The sequence below is a fragment of the Lepidothrix coronata genome, unplaced genomic scaffold (genome assembly GCF_001604755.1).
Source record: "Lepidothrix coronata isolate B3197 unplaced genomic scaffold, Lepidothrix_coronata-1.0 Scaffold62, whole genome shotgun sequence".
NCBI lineage: Eukaryota > Metazoa > Chordata > Aves > Passeriformes > Pipridae > Lepidothrix > Lepidothrix coronata.
The window spans coordinates 1978715-1999317 of record NW_016690242.1 but is presented as its reverse complement, the minus strand read 5'-3'; the positions used below and the strand labels follow the sequence as shown (position 1 = coordinate 1999317).

Genomic DNA, 20603 nt, shown 5'->3' with positions numbered 1-20603 from the left:
CTCCAGAGAGAATCCCTGACCTTCATTTACCTTTGTCGTCTTTCCCCTTGAGTGAATCTCTGAAGAAATTTCTCTGTTTTTTATAGAAAGAAGTGTTTTTGAAAAGCATCACTGGTATGGTAGCAAATCAGGAACAAGATAAATGGAGCTAAATAATGCCCAACTTCCACACAAGAATCTGTTTCTGTGGACAGGTATCTGGAAGTGTACCTTGCCAGTGCAGTACTTTGCACTGTATTATTGAACCGTTTCAAAGACAGATTTTATGAATAAAGATCAAAGTGTTTGAAAGAACCGTTAGCAAATATGACCACTTGTGCAAATATCCGTGAACTTCCCTTCAATAGCTATTCAGTGGTTCCAAAGGCTGTCAGGGCATGTAATGATTATAATAAATGTTGTATTTGCTTTTGTTTCAGCTGGCTTTGACCAGCAAATTCGGCTGATTACTTCCATTGTTATTTTTCCTTAGAAGACAATTATATTGTTATCATAAAAAGCCCACTATTCGTACACATTTCTTTCTGTTGGTCTTGAAATTCAGAACTCACTTATCCTAGTTAATGTAATTTTAAAAGTTATATTCATTCTTATATTTTTCTTTGTTTCTGTCCTTGTTTCTTCTCAGTGTTTTTGCTTTTTTTCATGCTCTTCCTGAATACTGCTTTTCCCACCTTTGTGTTTGTTGGAGAAACAACCCAATAATTGTTGAGACCTGCCCAGCCCCAGATTAATAGTCAAAGGTTTACATTATAGCACACACTGAGAAAATATTGGTGCTTAACTGACGGTCATGTGTTGTTATGGCTGGATTATAACTGTATTCAGGAGCAGAATGCTCCTGTGGCTCTGAGATTATATTCTAGCAAGATAATAGTTTATGTCGGACTCTGCAGAAGCTCCTTGTGTTCTTCTGCAAATATACTGAAGATACAGTCACCCTCATCTGTATTTGGTCTACTTGTGGGAAACAAAAGGATAAATATAAACTGTCCCTTCTCTGTTGTGAGTCCAGCAGGACTCATCAAAGTACATCAATAGAGCAGTGCCAATAAAATTCCCACTGGATTTCTGCAACATGTTGTGACATAACCACCAAGACAAGAACAGCCTAAAAGCAGGCACTTTACGTAGCATATGTCCGTGGGAAAGAGTGTTTCATTTGAAAATACATTGTGAGAGAAGTTAGTGCTGGTCTAACCGACAACACATGGGTACAACTGTAAAGGTCAGGAATCTGCCAGGAATTCCTGTGCTGTATTGCTGCTGTTGAGAGTTTAGGGTTCCTCTGTATGCAAGGAAACCACAGTAGACAGCACTTACACCTTCGGTAAGGGACAGCTTTGGGAAGGGTTTGACTTAATCTGTATCCAGCTGGTAAAAAAATAAGTTATAATTTCTTCAGTTTCTTCAGAGAGAACTTTTGAGACAGGTCAAACATGTTTATCCTGATTGGCCCATGCACTTGAGTTGATCCCGTATCTTTTACAGAAAATAGTACATAATAAAGGGCTGAGAACAGATATGTGCTACAGGTTCTGATTTGTTCTATGGGTAAACCCACAGTAGCTTGTTTTTTTTACACTTTGGGTCTGATGACTACATATAAAGGGTCCACAAAAGTTGTTTTAGCAAAACAAGGCCTTGTTCAATAGAGTAACATTTGCTCTATGGAGAGTCCAAATCTCTACTGGAAAGTGTTTGGGGTCTGTAAGCTGCAAAAGCTACAAAGTTTCTGGTAGTGTGCTGTGGTATTGAGATGTCACACCAGTGCTGTACTCTGATACTATGGTTTTCTTGTACCCTGAACCACACTGTTCTGGACAAGAAGTGGTCTCACTTCCTGAATCATCATCTCTGCAGCTATCCTTACTGAGATTTTCCATACAGGACCCTTTTCTATGTGATGGCCGAACCCATTTGCCCTAATATGTGAGTTTTTACAACATGGATTAAACTAATTGGAAGTTGTGCATACAACACTCATGAGGTTGTAATTCTACAGCTAAGCGTGATCTCTCTTCTGTTTTTTTTGTTTTACAGGTTGTTACTTTGTGGTATAGAGCTCCTGAAGTCTTGCTTCAGTCCAGTTATGCAACGGCAGTTGATCTTTGGAGTGTTGGCTGCATATTTGCAGAAATGTTCCGTCGAAAGTAAGAAACACAGTTTTATTTTCTTTGTGCTTTTCATTTGAAAAAATGTGTAGTAATGCCTGTTGCAGTACACTCAATCACATTTATATTGGAAAGGTCTGATAGGATGTTTTGTTTATAGTGCAAAATATAAATGCCCACTGCAAATTCATACTTGTTGCCATCTTGGAGTCTCTTTTGATGGGAGTCTGCCTCAGCTCTTGGTAAAGCCTTTATGAACATTGTTGTATTCCTGTTGCACCTGAATCCAAATGCAGATAAAAGTGGGGAAGAGAGGCTGTTACCAATTTGAGTAAAGCTGTATTGTGGGAAGGATTTACCCTGAGGAAAATGGGATACTGTGGTTGGCATAGTCTTCTTCCTCTGTAGTTCATGCATTGGAGCATCAGGTGTTGGCTTGTAGTCCCACCTTACCATATTTGAGATCTAAGAAATCACTCGAAAGTTTTTCTGGAGGTAGGGAACAGAGGTAGGATTTTTTAAGAGCAAATTATGTAGCCTGAGGGTAGGGTAACAGAGATGTTAAATGCAGTCAAACACCACACCCCCCATCTTACTGCAAAATATTACAGCTGGATGCAGATGAGCTATGAATGCAAGACAAACTCTTGTGTACTGGTCTTTCCCCATCGAAGGATGCTAGTATGAAGGTTGTACCATGTAGAGTGTGGAGAGGAACAAACCTGTAAGAATTTTAACAAGGTAAACCTGTCTTGCTGTTAACCCAATTACATGCATTTGGATTGAGCTTATGGCAAAAAGTGCATGTTGTCATCATCCGGGTGATCTCCATGTAGAAATTGAATAGCCTTTTGTAACACCCACTGCGAAGTCAAAGAATATACAGAAAGAAAATGTGAAAGAAAAATATACAGTGTGGCCTAAAACCCAGAATCAGTACAATTTACAGGGAGAAGCAATACTGCAAGGGCCTTGAGAAACAACTGTTTAATTTATACAGTGTGAAGTTCAAAACACTTGAATAATTGAAGTCTTGCAAAATAACTTTGGGATTTCACTACTTATTAATATTATATGGACAACTCATTTTTCTTGGGCTTCTTGCCTGGTCAGATGGCCTGGGTAGAGTTATTATACTCCAGCCTCTCTGTCTCTGACTTAGAAATGAGGTCAGAAAATGAGATAAAAAAAGAACATGGCTTTTAGGAATATCAGTTAAACCCTCCACTGCAAACTTTTAAAGATTCAGTCTTAGCCTGTATACTGACAGATTCACAGTAGCGTTAAGCTGTTGATAGTTTTTCTGATTCAAATAGCAGAATCAACAGCTTCATTTTAGCGTTTGCAGTAAGAGTGATACAGGACAAAAGAATACAAAACTTTATTACATGCTCAAAACTCTTTTTTTCCCCCTCATTTAATTCGAAGTATTCTGACAGATAAATATTGCCATATACAAGCACCACCAGTTTAATTTCATTTTTCCTCTTTAAGGATGTATGAGCCTTGCTGACTCTCTAAATCCAAAAGAGTAAATTTAATTAGAGGCAGTTTATTTTTCTACTTGTATACAAATGTAAATATTATATTAATATTACAGAATCAGAGCTTTTTTTTAATGGAAATGAGATCTGATATGAACCATAGTTTGATAAAAACAGGACTTCTATTTTTCTCACCAAATGTAGGGTCAGTCTGACATTCTCAGTCTTAAATTTGGGTGACTGTCAAAAACTGTAGACATCAGGAATCTGTCAAGTCTGTATGTACTATGTTCTTTCATTGCAAGCAATATGACTTTCACATACTTAAGTGTACAAGCATGATTTGGAAGACTGTTCTCAAGGCTCTTTGCCATAAAGCTACAGCGAACAGCACTGAATGGTATCTCCATGGACTGTTGTGAGGGGTTAATGTTGCAATACTGTCTGCATGATATATGTTGTCTTTCTGATTCTCCTGATGGATTGCAAAAGAAAACCTATGTTCCTGTGACCTTGGTAGCAATAAGCTAACATTTAGCAAACTCCAAAAGATTGAATAAATGCAATAGCGATTTTGCTGGGAAATGGTAGTGCCCTTGGGTAATCACCAGTCTGTATTTCCAGTAGTGTTGGTAGGATAAGAGTATGAGAATGCTTGCTTGGTAGACATGGGTTTGATATTAAGACAGCCTTTTCTCTTTTCTGTCTTACTGGGTACTTGTCACCTTCCTTCCCTACTCTCTTTTGCTTTCTCTTTGAAAGAACTTGAAGCTCTTCAGTACATTTTTAAGAAAATGGGCTTTTTTATATTCCAGAGACTTCACTGGAACGGGCTTCAAAATAAAACACTACACAGCATCGCAAAACACATCTAAATCCTGTTTATGTCAAGGAGGCAGTTGACAGTTTGAGTTTGCTTGAATATAGTTTTGTAGGCTGTTACAAACACCGTGAGGGTGCTGTAGGTTTAGACAAGTGGAGGAGAGAAGTGAGCTCTGTTTGAATGGTCCAGTCTCTATATTATATATAGATTGCTATGTCTCTTGACTGGAAGACAGCTCATTTAATTTAAATCACTCTTAATCCAAAACAGTTTAAGACAAATGCAAACAAAATATTTGTTTAAGAAGTAGATCCGAAATACACAGAAGTTTATAAAGGACTTAGACACAATAAATAAATAAATAGATCTCTGTCTAGACACACCTAGAGTAAATTTGAACATTTTTCTCATCTTGGCTGATTCAGTTAAAAAATTACACTTCTCAGCTCTGTTCTTTCTGCAGTCTGAGGTTTGTATAAAGTTACAGCTACTTTTAAAACACACATTTTAATTTTGATGCAGTTTTGTAGGCTTTGCAAAGATGAATGCATAAACGTTGTATCCTGAAACTCCTCAAACAGATTCCCAAGGATTCTACTCTACTTACAGATCAGCAATAAATTGCTCAATAGTCAGGTATATGTGTTATGTACAGATAAACTATTCTGCTTTGTGTGTCTTTTTCTGTCCATGTGCACTGCTGATGAGACCACCCCCACATAAATCATTGTTTGAAAATTTCCTTATATGGTAGTTTCAGTTTTTAAATTTCCTGTCTAATTAAGCAGATTGCAGTGACTTCTAAATACATTTGGATGAATTGTCATTATCTAGTGAAAGTGTAAATGTAATTGTCATAGTGACTGTTTTCTTTGTGATTTAAAAGCTGTGGTGCATGGATAGGAATAACCAGTAAGGAAAATTGTAAGGTATGCTATGGCTTGCTACCATATCACAAAATCCTTCAGAGATAGAGCTGGCAGGACTGACAGGGGTCTGATGGCATGGCAGCATCCTTTGGCCCTTTTTTTTTTTTTTTACTGTGTAGATAGAAATAAGGATCACTTATAAAAAGGTTTCATTTTAAGGCTGAGCATTTTCCAGGCCAATAGGAAAGGGCTTTGTACCTCTTACTCAGTGAACACCTCGTTAAAGAGAAAGGCAAACATGGGAGTAGCATCCACTTCTGTCTGGATACACAGAACTCTTCCAGCTGGCTCAAGGGCTGCAGGCAGCTCCTAAGCAAGAAGCCATGACCAGTGCTTTAGGGAAGAAGGGACTGTCTGTCTTGTTGCTTTGATTAGGTAATACTTAGTCAAGGTGAATGAGTGTGAAAGGGGAAAAAGACTGGAATCTGGGTGAAATGCTCTATAAAAGGAAGCTCGGATCACCAATCTTGGATTTTCTTCTGAGTAGGGAGTCTTGAGAAAAAATGTCAGAATGTTTTGATGCTTAGTTCTTAGTGCATCTGTACATGCCCAGTTTTCAAAATCATAATCCTGTATAATTTCAATCCTGCAAATACTAGGATGTTGTTAGGTGTGCATGTGGGACTAATGAGTCAGATCTCTATATAACAATTCCAGCTAGGCATGTTTAACTATAATATTACACAAGCAACTGAGTTTGTCTCCCTTTGTAGTAAATACGGAGCTAAAATTCATCAGAAGAGACTATCAGTTTTTATAGTCTATTCACAACTCACACAAGCTGGTTGAAGAAGTCATATACGGGAGAGTGGCCAGTGTTGTGACTCCATATGCAATCTCCACAAATGTTACAGACACCAATTCAAACCCAAAACTTGAAAGACAGTCCTCTCCCAAAAACCTTTTCCACCTCCCCAAACCAAAAGTGAAACAATATTATCTCAGTGCCCCAAGCTTTGTCTGTCTGAGAGGGAAATTAATTCCAGTCACATGGGTTTCTTACTGAGACCGTTCACACACCAGCTCCATGGTGGTTTAATCATCCTGCTTTTGGTAAGATGATCAGTCCCAGAAATTCATAAGCCACAAGACTGACACAAGTAGCATGAGGTTATTATTTATTCCTTTTTAAGTATTAAATCATGTTTTTAGCAGTTGTCTCATTTTTCAGCCTACTCTGTCAGTTCCTAGTATATGTGAGACAGTTATTGCATTACCAGCCATACTTGAAAATTGAAGCAGCAGATAAGAGACGTGTGACTCTACTAAAATACCTATGATGGGACAAGTTCTCTGGTGGACACAAACAGCGGACATAGGGAAACAAGGTATTGGCATATAAGTCATCTTTCAGTGGTATAAATTCAACTAATTAGAGGAGTTATATTATTTGTGTAGAAAAAAATGTGAGCCTGGGACTTTTTTGCTCTAAATGATGTCTACAGATGTGATAAAATCAAAGCTTAGAGCCTCATCTGGTGATGTGAACACTGGATTTGGGACCTACAAGCTGCGTGTAATCATAAAGTATCAGGTTTAAAAAAACTAGAAGTAACATACATTCATTCTTAGATACAATGTCTTACAGTATTGAGTAATTCTAAAGTGTCTAAAGCACTAAAATATAGTAAATCTTTATTCTCCTTTCCAAACAAGCCATAGGTTGTTAGTACAGTTTGAAATGCAGCCGTCAGATCCATTGCATGTAGTTTTTCTGTCAGCTACAGAACCCAGTGGTAGGATGGGGCTCTGAAAGGAGACCATAAGAACAGTACGGGCAGCAGGACTAGGGAGATGATTGTCCCTCTGTACTGAGCACTGGTGAGGCCACACCTTGAGTCCTGTCTTCAGTTTTGAGCCCCTCACTTTAAAAAGGACATTGAGGTGCTGGAGCATGTCCAGAGAATTGCAACAAAGGTGGTGAAGAGTCTCGAAAACATGTCCTATGAAAAGTGGCAGAGGGAGCTGGAGTTGTTTAGTCTGGAGAAAAGGAGTCTCATGGAGGGGACCTCATTGCTCTCTACAACTACCTAAAAGGAGATTGTAATGAGGTGAGGGTCAGTCTGTTCTGCCATGTCTCAAGTGAAAGGACAAGAGAAAATGGCCCTAGGTTGCGCCAGGGGAGGTTCAGATTAGATGTTAGAAAAAAAATTCACTGAAAGAATGGTCAGGCATTGGAACAAGTTGCCCAGTGAGGTTGTGGAGTCACCATCTCTGGAAGTGTTGAAGAGCCATCTGGATGTGGCACTTGAGAATGTGGTTTAGGGGTGATTATGATGGTGCTGGATTGACAGTTGGATTAGATGATCTTGAAGATCTCTTCCAACCTTGATGTTTCTGTGATTCTGTGACTGAGATGGGGGACCCACCTGCCCCTTGCTCCTACCCCTACTCGTGAGTGAAGGAAGAGCAGTCAGCTCTGCAACTGAAGTTTCAGTCAGTGCTTTGTGGGATGAATATGGTCAAGTGGTAGCAGAAGAAAATAGCCAAGTGTAACAGGAACACCTGTTTTTTAAGCTGTCTCCAAAACGTGAAGCTGGATAGGAGAGTTTCAACTTCTGCCACTGAATGAAGAGTAACTCTTTTTAGCAGAATCGTGTGGTAAAGTCTTGGCTTCACTGAAATCATTGTTGAAATTAACCCTGATTTCACAGGGAATTGTAACCTCTCTAGAAACAATTCAGTGTGACAGAGAGGCACAAAGAGAGGCAAAGCTATTCTCTGTTAATGAGCATCATGCAGCACTTGAAGAGATCGCTGTAAAAGACAGTACTGCGAACTGGCAAGGACAATAGTGTTGTCCCAGCTTCCACGCCTTGAACTTCTTTTCAGTGATGCTGTCTGTACAAGCTTTCACCAGTCTCATCTGTGAAGTGGACCCAGGACAGTGAGACTTTCATTCAAAATACAGGTTGCAGTGTATGTGGGAACTCTGAAGAACTGTCAGTTGAAGAGCTGAGGTTGAGTGTGGAATTCACAGTGACTCTCTTCTGGTCTTCATGAGGCTGTGTAGAACAAGCAAAAGAGTGCGTACAAGCTAAATTTGCAAGAATTTAAGCCATTCTGCTAATATACTTGTTATCTGTCTGTTAAAATACCACACATACACACACACAAAAAGTTGCTTCAAAGGAAATCAGGCCATGAGTGTGTGAGCTACTGTATGCACGTCCTTATGCAGAGAAGGAGGTACATAGTGCCCTATTTGTTACAAGGAGGCAACAAAGCGATACCTTGTAACAGAGCGTGCAGGTTCCCTGGTGCTCTGAATGGGACGGGCAGCTTTTATGTTGGAAGAGATCTGCAGTCTGGTTCATCCTTGAGTCTGTCCTAACTAGCTTCAGTTTCATCATGTGCTCATTTGGTCTGAATTAGATGTTCCTGTAGGTGCTAATGTCTCACAGATATAGTCTTTTAAGGTTGCACTTAGAAAAAAATTAGATATGCATCTGGCAGCAAGTGTTCAACAGCAGAGCCACATATTCTCAATGGCTTAAATATGTTCTTCATCTAGAAAATGAAGTAAAGAGGACAGTGGGCTTTGGGGGAACTTATTGACAGAAGTGCTGCTATTGCAGGGAATTGCTTGGAAATTTGAAGTACCGTGTCCTCTACTCCAGACATATCCTGGCTTAGTCATTCCTTGTGATGAGTTGCTTTGCTGTTGAATGGTCTTGACGAACAATCAATCTGTAACTTTGCAAATGCATAACTGACAGGAGGGTTTATATGTGCTACGTGACCCTCACTTCAAATTAAGTAACAGTATGTCATCACATTTTTTTCATTAATATTATTCAAATATCCAAACGATTGGGAAAGCAGAAACATTTGTGTAAAGTCTATAATCAACAGTAAAGTATCATATACTAGAACTTTATCAGCAAAATACTTTGCAACTTTATATAGAGCTTGTTCTTCTATGTGCAGGACATACTCTTGCCACAGCCCAAGTGCATCAGTGATGTGACTGCAGATACTTTGGTTTGGATGACAGCAGAAGAGAGAGACTGCATAGTCACATAATCCACCATAAAAAAACTCTGTCTCAAAATGAGATCAATAGATAACCTTAGCATGATTTAGTAGGGAAGAATTATATTCCTTATTTTCTTAAAATTATCTTTATTTGCACACCGTTGTAAATTGTCACCAGACTGTTTTTTTAACTTCTTGCTCTGTGTATGAATGTTGCAGATGAAATCCTGGACATACTGAACACAGAAGAAAGGCAACTGTGACAGATAGGTGCAAAGACTTCAGTTTTATTTTACCTTTCTGCACATAAGAGAATAGTACCATGAACAGAGTCTGGAAAGAGACTCTAAAGATAATAAGCCTCTAAAACATGAATACTGCCATGCAGGGTAATTGTGAGGCATACTTCTGTGACACACTTTGTCTCAGATGCATTTTTATTCTTTGTCAGTTATTTTCCAGTGCTTCAGCATATCTGATCATTTAGTCCTCACTGTTTTAAGTGGGCATGGTAGCTATGCAGCAGTAGGAATATTTGGCTTTGCCTACTAGATCCTGTATTCCTCCATATGGCAAAGTTTCTACTTTTTTTTCAGTTCTTAGCTTAATTTTTCCCTTTTCTGTTCTCTTATTTTCAACACATTTATGAAATGTCTTTCAAAAGCTGAGAAAAGATCTGTAATTAATTTTCAAATCTAGTTTGGAAAGAAGAGAGGACTAGAGAGAGCAGTAGAGGAATCTGTTAGCAAAAAAAAAAATAGGATGTATAACTGGATATTGTAAGGGAAGGTATAATAAAACCAAGACAGTAGAGACATCTAGGCAAAAAGCAACTGAGTAAGTGCAGCTATGAATGCTGCTTATAAGTTAGGTTTTCCATATAAACTGCCAAACATTTTNGTGCAGCAATTTAAACACAGACTTTGCAATCACATTATCTGGTGTTTTCCAGTGAACCTTAAACCAACATATCTAGTGAACCAAGAGCTCCAAAGTGTAATCATTGACTTGTCTGCTTGCTCGCAGTTAGATCTTGTTAGCAGAAAAAAAGTAAAACAACAACTTTTTTTTTCTGTTTCATCTTTGTTTTAACAGGTAATGGTAGATGTTGCAGCTTAGAACTGTGAAAGCTACAAAGCTTAATTTGTAACCTTTGAACCAAAGTACTGTACAGTTCTGACCTGAGTTTGTTTTTGCCATTTTTGGAAATTATCTTGTTTTGTTGCAAGAATGATTGAAGCTGCAAGTGCCATAAAAGTTCACCATAGTCCAGACTAACTGTATTGGGAGAAGGTTTGTTCCTTAGAGACATCTTGTCAGCATTCAAAATTCTGTGCCTTGCACTTTTCATCCTTTATTCTTCTGCCATTCATGTGCATATGGGTGTGTGGGAGGCTGATCGTTTTTCCAAACCAGACCTAATAAAGTGGGATTTTTTCTTCCTCCCCAGATAAGTGACCAGCCTATTAAAAAGATTTTTTTCAAACATTTTTAAAGTTGAATGGACACAAACCACAATTTAACTTAGTGACCTTAGTGATGGCACAACAATGGCATTTTGCTTCAAACGTAACTAACATTAGGCAATGTAACATAAAGGAAAGCAGAAGACTGCCCTTGTTCGTGTTACTCCTTTTTTTTGAATAATCGGGGTTGTTTTCTGTTTCATCTGATGTATAAGGCAGAACTTGCTTTGGCTTTAGGCAAAGGACAAATGCAGTTAATGGAGAGAAGGGCAAGCAGTCAGATTAATACCAGTAATTATTGAGTATGAAATAGATGTGTTTCCAAGACAGCATCATCCCATTAAAAGTAAAATACCATGTTGGTTTTTAGCTCATATTTTCCCCCAAAGCCTTTTGCAGTTGATGCCTGTCTGTCTGCAGTTGGGCTGTTTGATAGCCGTTAGTCAAATCCAGTAACTGTATCGGTCTGTGGTTGGGGATGAGTGGTGAGTGCCAGGCCATTCACTTGTGGTTTTCCTTCTAGTTTCCAGCTGTGCCAGACTTTCAGTCAGAGGAATAGATCTGTTGGTAAGGGAAACCGTTGATAAACCATAGAAACCAAAAACTGCCGCTACAAAAACTGACAAAAAACCAGAAGGGAACCTCCAAGCAGGGGTAGGAAGCCCCACAGAAATGGTGTTAGCTGACCAAGTTTAATTTGACTCTTAGGTTCAGGTGTGAGGTCATGTCACAGGCAGTGGCCAAGAGACTGGGATTGGGTGGCTCTGGGCTGGCAGCCAGTGGCTGCACGCAGCGTAAGCCCATCTGGGAGCTCACAAGAGAGATTCCCACCTGGAAAGCCTCCTGTAGCTTCTGCACTGCAGGTGGCACATCACTAGTCTGAAATACCCCTGAACACACAGTCCTGAAAAATATATGCATTCCTTAGAGTGGTGATTGTCTGTGACAATCTGAATTAGCCTGGCCAGAGGTCAGAGGAAAAGACCTCGTGGTTAAGAGAAAGACCACAACATGTCAGTCATGATGTAGATAGTTCTAAGTCCTTGGTATTAACATCATAGCATTTGTAATGGATATTTGGAAATGCAGGTGGCAGCAGAAATGCATGATCTGAGCTGTGTTGGGCGCAGCTGCTGACCAGTCAGTGTGAAGGTGCACGACCTTTGTGTGTTTTGGGGTGTCTCAAAGACAAGTTCATACCTGGGGTAAGCCAGAGCAGCCTGAGGGCTGCTTAGGTGGGACCCCGAGCTGCAGATTGTTTCTGGCAGTCACTCCACCAGCAGAGAACAGGAGAGAAGCAGAGCAATGTTATCCATGCCCCTTGCTCTCCAGCCTGAAGAGGGATAGCCAGCTGTACACTGCCCAAAGACTTTCCGTTTGAAAGGGTCTCCTGGCTCTTTCAAACAGCTTCCCTCTTCAGGAACTTGGCTGAGAGAGACTTTGCTTTTTGCCTAGAGTTTGGCCGAGGGAAGCTCTGTGTACTTTTGTTTGACTCGTAATAGAACTAAACATTGTTTTTATTTACTTTTCTCTTTCATAAGAAAATGGCTACAAAAAGGTATTTAAACTCCTGGGATCCTTTCCTGGACACTGGAGAGGGGCAAGAAAGACTAGACTTTAAACTGTGATTCATGTTGCTGAGCTCGCAAGTGGGGGGGAGGCTCCCAAATTGAGTGTCTAGTCAGACATTTTGATCTGGGCAGCTGTATTGAGTTTTCTGCATTTGACTGTCCAGAAAAGAAATCTAATAATTACCTCCCATTGGTTAGTCATAAAGACAGTATGTACTTGTTCAGAAGTATATAGGACAAAACTGTCTCAAATTTGTATCTTTCAACAGCTTCAGACTAGCACTTCTCCATATGTAGGTGGTCACCCAGGCTGTTAGATGTTCTTTACATCTAAGAAAACCCAAAAAATGGGCATGAGAGAAGTGGAAAGCACAGCTAAAGGAATAGACAACATCAGGAGTTTAAAAACAACTACGGACAGTAGAACAAAACATAACGCTTTCTGAGGCTTTGTACTACCTTGTACCAAGTAAATAATTGGCTGTGAGAGGAGACCTCAAAATGTCAATAAGAAAGCAAGAAGTTTGATATTTAGATTTCTGGAAAATGATTTCTCCAAGGGAATCGCAGTGCCCAAAGGCACTCCCTTCTGCCTCTATGGAAAAGCTTACCTGCCCTGCAGGGTCCAGACCACTGCAGAGAACTTGCCAACTGGTCTAGGAGTCTGTGTTGTCTGTTGTTGCAGATGTCAAAGACCTAGATAGAGTCCTAAGTTGGTGAGGAAGGGAGGTGGCTACAGCCTCTCCTTCATGTATGTACCACCTGCCACAGAGCAGCACGTGTGTTACCCACACATAGCTAGAGGTGCCTTTGCCATCAGTTCTCAGGGTCCTGGTGTTGGTTGTGTACTAAAAAATACAGAAGAGGCATGGTAGGATACGGCTTACGCTAGTTCCTGTCTCTTCTTCCTTTGAAGCCATAGTTTGCCTTGTGATATGAAAGCACGTGTTGTTGCTTTGCTTCTAATTTTTGTTTGCACAAGGCCTGTGGCACTGCCATCACATTTGCTTGCTTGCTGTGTCTGACCTGCTGACATGCTGGCCCTGTACAAATGAGTCCATGTGAGACACAGCCACCGTGGTATTCCGACTGCTAGAGGCAGAGCCAGGAATTGAGAGGTTGAGAGCTCTTCATGACAGCATGTGACATGCCTGGCTGCCCTCTTATGCTTGTGGCATGCTTCGTTTTGCAGTCTTTTAGGAACTGGCAGACTGGCATGGTCAAACCATGTGACTTCTTCCAGAAACACACATAATTTGCTCTGCTTTCCTTTTATAGATGCAGTGAACGCATTCTGTCCAGATGCAAGTCTAAGACAATCACTGAGGAAGTATTTCTTCTTTTACTTAGATAGTCTCCGTATTCATAGTTTCTTTCCTAACATATCTAGGTTTGCCAGTAATGAGTGCTTTTGGAATATAGACATTTGTCAAATAAGAATTTCATCCAAGGGATTACTTAATTCCCACTCCTTTATTCTACTGAGCTGGAGTAAATTGGCATGAAGATTGAGTTACTATTGATTTTCACTAAGTCTGAATCAGTTACCTAAAGGTACATGACTCAATCAGCTCTATCATCCAGAATTTCACGAACTATAGTGAATTATCAGATCTTTTTTATTAGATTATGTCCATGAAACAGGTTTTATGATTATGTCAGTACAGCATACACACTGTTCCATACAATTGAATAATTTTTAAAGTGCTGTTTATATCCAAATAATTTGAGAGCAAGCTTTCAGCATCTAAAGAAGTATACATAGCAAGAGATTTTTCAGTAGTGTTCCTATCTGTAGCTGTTAAATTAAGCCTGTTTGGCATTGATGAATCATACTCTGCTGCTGTAAGAATGAAGATACTGAGTTAAAACCAGATCTCATCAAACCATTAGCAATGAAAGAGTATATCTACAAAGTCAGAACCATATCCTAGCTGGGTGTTCTACCCACTGAAGCACAGAAACAGGCTTGCTTGCTTCTCTCCTGTCTTGGAAAGTAATTGCAAAAGAAGAGGGAGGTGTTGCTCATCTCCTAGATCTTTTAAGAGTTTGATTTTGAGGGCACTTTGCTAGAAAGTGCAAGTGGAGTTTAAAGAGGGACTAGACCTCTTGGTAAACTCTCTATTTTTGGCAAACACGCCAGTGAAAACCGTATGGAAAGCAAGACATAAAATGGCTTACCATGGGAAGAAGCTTCTACTTAATTATTCACTTACCCCAGAAGAGGAGTCTAGTTTTTGTTTAATTCTGAACAAATCAGATTGGAGTTTTTTTCAGAGATTACTCCCATCTCCATCTGGATAATGACTCCTCGTAGTGGACATGAAGGTGGTGAACAACACAGTGATGTGGGGACAGAAATGTTCAAGGTTTGCGGTGGTTCAGGGAGCTACCTGTGCTCAGTACTTCAGAGACTAAGGAAATCTTCATTCTGTAAAGGCAGAATTGTATGCTCTTTCCATTAAAATAATGTCAAATCCACAGCACAGCAGCAGGGCTTATGGCTCAGTAATGGCAAAGCAGAGACAATAGAATAAAAGGTGTTGCAAAAATAATTTGGGGAGCCTTGTAACACACAAATCTACAGCACAAAGTGTGTTAACAATGCAGTTGCATAGCGGAGGGGGCATCTGAGCAATGTCATCACCTGGAAGATAGGTTTTGGTTTTCCTCTTTAATATAAGAAATTAACTTACTCTTTTGATCAGGATTCAAGTGGGAAAAAAAGATTTTATGTGAAAACACTAATGGCTGAACAGGTGAAGTAACCAGAGAGTTCTCAATAGTTTTACTCAGATTACTAGGCACTATCATGGGCCAGTGAATGTAAATCTCCCAGTTTCTCTGGCCTGAGTGTATTGTATGGGACAAAGTATTGCTTTGGGAAAAGTTGTATCTAGTTTAAGTGGCCTTTGAAAACTGTATCAGTTTTCCTTGCATGGTTGCTATACATAACTTTCTACCTTAAATGCTTATCTCAAGCTTTTCTGCAGGTGTTTATTAATTCACTCTAAGCCAGCACAGCTGCTAAAAATTAAAGTATTTTCTTCACACTATCCTTCTAAGCCACTTTCATGTCTTTTGACATTCAGACTCAGCAGCTGGGGAAAAAAGGTTGAAATTGAAATTTAACCTCTGCTCACATAAGTTTACCATTTACTACTGAAATGTTTTCCCTGCCTTTCTTGTCTGAAGGGTTGTAATCCGCTTTCAGAATTTTTTTCTGACCAAGAGTGTTTTATTACAGCTGAAGGTGATGAGACATATTAGTCGTGGGTGGGCGCAGTTCTGATGTTTCAGGTTTATCTGAAAATTTAGAGAGGCTTAGAGCAACAGGTGCCATTAACACCTAATATGGGGGCAAATAAAGTGATCACAGATCAAAATGTGCTTGACACCACATAGTAGCAGCTGAAGCTCAGCTGGAGAGAAAACCCAAGGATTCTCTCTCTGAGCTTGTAACGTTTTCCCAGAAGGAAAAACAAAAAAAAAATCATTTTTTCTTGGATTTTAATCTGTATTGAGAATTTCATGTTCTAGATTGTGTATACCATCTTTGAATTCTGTGTTTCCCTTCAAACATGGAAATTTGACATCTGTTGGAGCTCTCTTGTCTGAAGTCTCAGAGAGTGCCCATGCACAGCCTGTTACATCATTATCACTGTCACTGTACTACTGCAGATGACAGAAAAAAATTTGTCTTTCAGAATTTTTTCTGATGCTTTTGTAGTCAGATATTTGCTTTTCTGCTGTACTCTTCCCAGTTCTAGAGGAAAAAAAAAGTTAGACTAGTAATTTAATCAAATAGATGTACCATTTTCTGTGTAAGTCATAGTAAATTAAACATCATTTATAACATCATGCTTTCTCATTATTTTGTATTAAGTATTTAGGGCATAAGCTCTGTTATCTATAGAGTACACTTTAGTCTGTGAAGCTCCTTGCTTAGCATTACTGAGAGAGAAATAAAGCCCTGGAAAATGTGGAAACACGTACATGGATATTAATTTACTGAGTATCTTTGGACAAATTGAATGTGTAGTATATGTGTGCCCTTTACATTAACTTGCTTCTCCTCTGATATGGAAGAATCAGGGGTAGGTAAGAGTTAATTTCCTTTGGTCAGTAATTATGTGTTCATAGTCTTTCAGCTGATAAAAGAATTATAACAGTGTTAGACATTTGGTTTAAAAGAATTTATTCCAAGAGAAATCAACCTAATCACACAAAGTCTTTTAGTGTAGAGCTTTACTGGGAAAGCAGTCTCTGATTGAAAATATATTTGGTTTGTGGAACATTAATTAGATTTTAATTAGAGAGTCTCAGACTTGAAATCCTATTACATATACTCTTGATCCAAACTAGTCCAGCATTAGGGACTCACAGAGCAAAGTCCATTTTAAAAGGGGTTTTTAAACCAGTAAATATGGTAAATGTCAACTGCTGAGCTTTCTCAGAGTCATCTTGGCATTGCAAGAAAAATCGTGGAATTATAAAAAATTCATTCTGTTTCTTTGAAAATTGTGATTTGAATAGATTTTTGACAGTGAAATTTATCAGGATAAAGAAGTAGGTACTTTCTGCAGAATACTGCTTTCATTTCGTTTCTGTAATGTTTCATTCATTTATTTTATTGAGACTAGGAACAGACTAAAACTATTGCTTACCTTGAAGGCTGTTCTTTTGCTGTGATACAGATGTTCTAGAATCACTTATTTAAAATACAGCATTAAAGAACACCTTCATATTCTGGCTAAAATGTGTCATTTTGGAGTGCTACCTGCTGAAGTTCTAAGGAGTAAATTTGTGTTAAATGAAAGAAGTGGTGAAAAACAGCTCTGACATGTTCTCAAAGGAGGATATAGATCTTTTCAAGCTCTGTGCAGGCACACACACACTGCCTGTGCACAGCATCCTACACATTGTTTTTTGCACCATTGCTTGTTTGAGTGAAGAGGAGAGTAAGGACCCCCCTTGGCTCCTATCCATCCATGTAAGACAGCCTTTATCTAATCCATAGCTCAGTTACTGCCTTCAAACCCTGAGTTGCACAAGAGCAAAGCAATGTGACAGTTTTGAAGAGTGCACATTTAGAAAAGGGGTATGAAATAGATTCATGAAAGAGAAGAAAATACAGAAAGCTAAATAAGTGATCATGGGAAGAGCATGACCATATTGTATCTGTCATGCCAATATTTCTTTCAGAGTGCTATAAAAATGCAGAAGTCTGCAGTTATTTCATTAAACTTTGAAATGTTGATGGACTAGTAGATATAATTTAACTGTGCACAGTGGTGGGGTGGGTGTTTAGCACACAGACAGTTCAATCATATTGCTGGTAGAGCTGTCAGTACAAACAAGAGGAATGCTTCTTTTTCCATCCTGGAAAGAGACTCTACTTTTTTTCCCCTTCTCTTTTTCCAAGGTCACTTGTGTATGTATTTCCAGATTTTGCTTCAAATGTTGGGACAGTTTTCAAGGTGGCACTATTATATCATACTTCCTGAGTTGAGATAATAACCCTTAAAGTGCTAGTGAAATAAACCTACAAATCTTGCAGGGAAACAAATATCCACAGATAAGAGAACTGTGACGTGCGTGCTGAGAGTAAGTGAAGGACGTTCAATCTATCAAGGCTCTTCTATTTCAAAAAGTAATATTAAACAATGAATTCTGAAGCTGTTCTGCCCAGGAACAGATGATATCTGCCCATATTACAGCATATTCTGGTGAAAGATAATATCTGCACTTATCTTACTTCTGGGGGTTTATATGTGTGTACATATACATATATATATATGTGTATGTATGTATGTATGTATCCTTCTGTTGAAGCACCATTTTTTTCTCATAAGAGGTTGTGAAACCAGATCTCACTTGGCTTATCCTGGGGTCATTGATGTCTGTGATAAAGATCCCTTTTATGTCAGTGGTGGGAGACAAGGCCCATCATTCTGCTCCAAGGCCACCTGAGACCATGCTTACATGAAACGTGCCAAGCACATTTTAAGCACCTAGGAAAAAGATCTGCCTTTGCCAGTTCCTAAGGAAGCTTTGAAGATGTTTATATTTTCTCTCATTCATGGTCTTTTTCTTGCTTTTTGCTGTATACTGGATGGACTTGACTCTACAGATTAGTCTGGCCCTGCTTTGGTCATAAGACTGTAAACGATGCCTCTGTTTAGTTTCCCTTTTAGTAACATTTCCCATTCAGTTATGCATGCAAAGGGAACATGCATGTCTGTCTGCAAATTGGGTCTTTCCCTTGTTGGCTCGTATCTGCACCCAGATTGGAAAGCCCTTTGCTTTCTCAGTTCAAGGAAAAAATCCCATATATTTCTTAGGAGCTAGGCTATATGTACATTTGGGTGTCAGAATATTAGCTTTATTTTTAGAATTCATTTACTTCATTTTAAATAGCAGTGGAGAATAAACTCAATGCACTAGAGAACTGGAAATTTGCAGTAATTTTTCAGAAACTACCTGTTTTACCTGCTTCTGGGTGACATGAGAAACTCCAGAGAAAACAATAATTAATGCAGGTTTTGATGCATTAGATCTGGTTCTAATAATGGTTCAATATTGACATAGCCCTATCCTAGAGATATTATTCACGATTCTGGTACTATCCTACTTGAAGAGTGATAGATTTTCAAGTGACAAAAATTGGGCCGTTAAAGACTAAAATGAGAAACTCAAGATGGCTGATCTGTTTTCTGTCAGATTTTAGCTGAAGAGTATTTCCTCAGTCATGATGTTTATCTGTGTCATCGTTCTTCTTATATATAGGAGAAGATAAGTTCCTTAAAAGTTTTGAGCAATTTATGATTAAGTATAATAACCTCTACATGAAGTAACTTCTTCCTATGCAGTGTCTGGCACCAACCCACACAAAGATATTATTAAAGGGAAAGGAGAGGGAGAAGTACAAGAAAATGTTAGGTTTAAAATGAGAACTCTGAATTACACAACAGCTGAGGCAAGTCACTTGTGACTGGAAGTGAGTAACTGTCCAGAGCGTGCAATGTTGTCAGCCTGGCCTGTTTTCAGAGTAAAGTTTTACATTGTACCTTACTCATTTTACATATCAGAAGGGCCAGGGATCTTCATCTTTAAACGGTGATACTTTTTTTCTTGCTTTACTTTCTCTTTTCATGCCTCCAGTACAGACTTGTCTAGGCAGTCTGTCAAAGGGAAACAGGGTTAGGAACAAGAGTGAGGAATCAGCTCAGAAATAATCCCTCTGAATAAAGGTTTCCACAGGACTGTCCAGATCATGTTATTTCTAGTCATCTCATAATTTTAGTTTTAGGTCATATTTGGTTTTAATTCTTAAAATGAAAATATTTGCTTTATAACAAGTAACTAAGAATCTGACAAAATTATTTACCAGCTATTCTCGTTTTGTAATATGTAAAGGAAAAAAAAAAAGCCCATCCTTTAAGATATCTCTGACTATATAGCTTGGCAGGTTTCCCATGGCATGATGCAGGATTCCTTGGCAAATGTTTCTTGGCTTTAGCTTTTTTAGTTTCTTCACCATCACTTTGTTGCTCTTATACATACAGATGTAAAAACTCCTAGATGTAACTGCTACAACACTACTAGATTCTAAAATTCCATGTGCAACTTTCATGAACCATTGCTATATCATTTCCCTTTACATCTTTTTCTTCACTCTGTCAAATAATCATGGACTTTTTATTTCAACACCTCCCCCGTCTTAAGTAATGCCTTCAAAACAGCAGCTACCTATTCCTGAATTCACTGCTCTTCTTCCCAACACTTCTCCTTGGCATCTCTTCAACCAGACCACCTAAGCCCCACTTGCCCAAAAATCAAGTTGTACCTTTCCCACTCATGATGTTCTTTTTGTGGATCACCAATATACAGACTTTTCACTGAGAATATTTCATATATTCAAGTCAGTAATTAAGAGATTATCCTTATAGTTTTGCTGTGATAACAAGGAAGGGGCTGGAATTCCCAACTGCTGTTGTCACCACACTGAGCAAATGGACTAGCAGAAAGAACCCAGGTAGTTATTTTGGAAGTTATGTCTTACATATCTGGAAAGATACTAGGCTTGTCTAGCCACAGAAGTATTTGTATTTGCAACTCCAGAACTGTCATGGTAGCTCAATAATATGTTTTGGTTAGAAAGAGAATTTCTTCACTTTTTTTTGGCTCTTCAGTACTGTTTTTCTTCACATGCACATGCACTTCTACATTTTACCT

The 20603-nt window shown here is 38.9% G+C and overlaps 1 protein-coding gene across 2 annotated transcripts in view; it reads left to right on the top strand.

The window, feature by feature from the left end:
* CDK6 (cyclin dependent kinase 6) overlaps positions 1–20603 on the top strand; it is a 134754-nt gene that overhangs the window by 96808 nt on the left and 17343 nt on the right. For both annotated transcript variants that reach the window (XM_017817732.1, XM_017817733.1), the window contains exon 5: positions 2044–2153. In XM_017817732.1, the coding sequence (XP_017673221.1) occupies positions 2044–2153 (110 nt within the window). The remainder of the gene's footprint in view (positions 1–2043; positions 2154–20603) is intronic.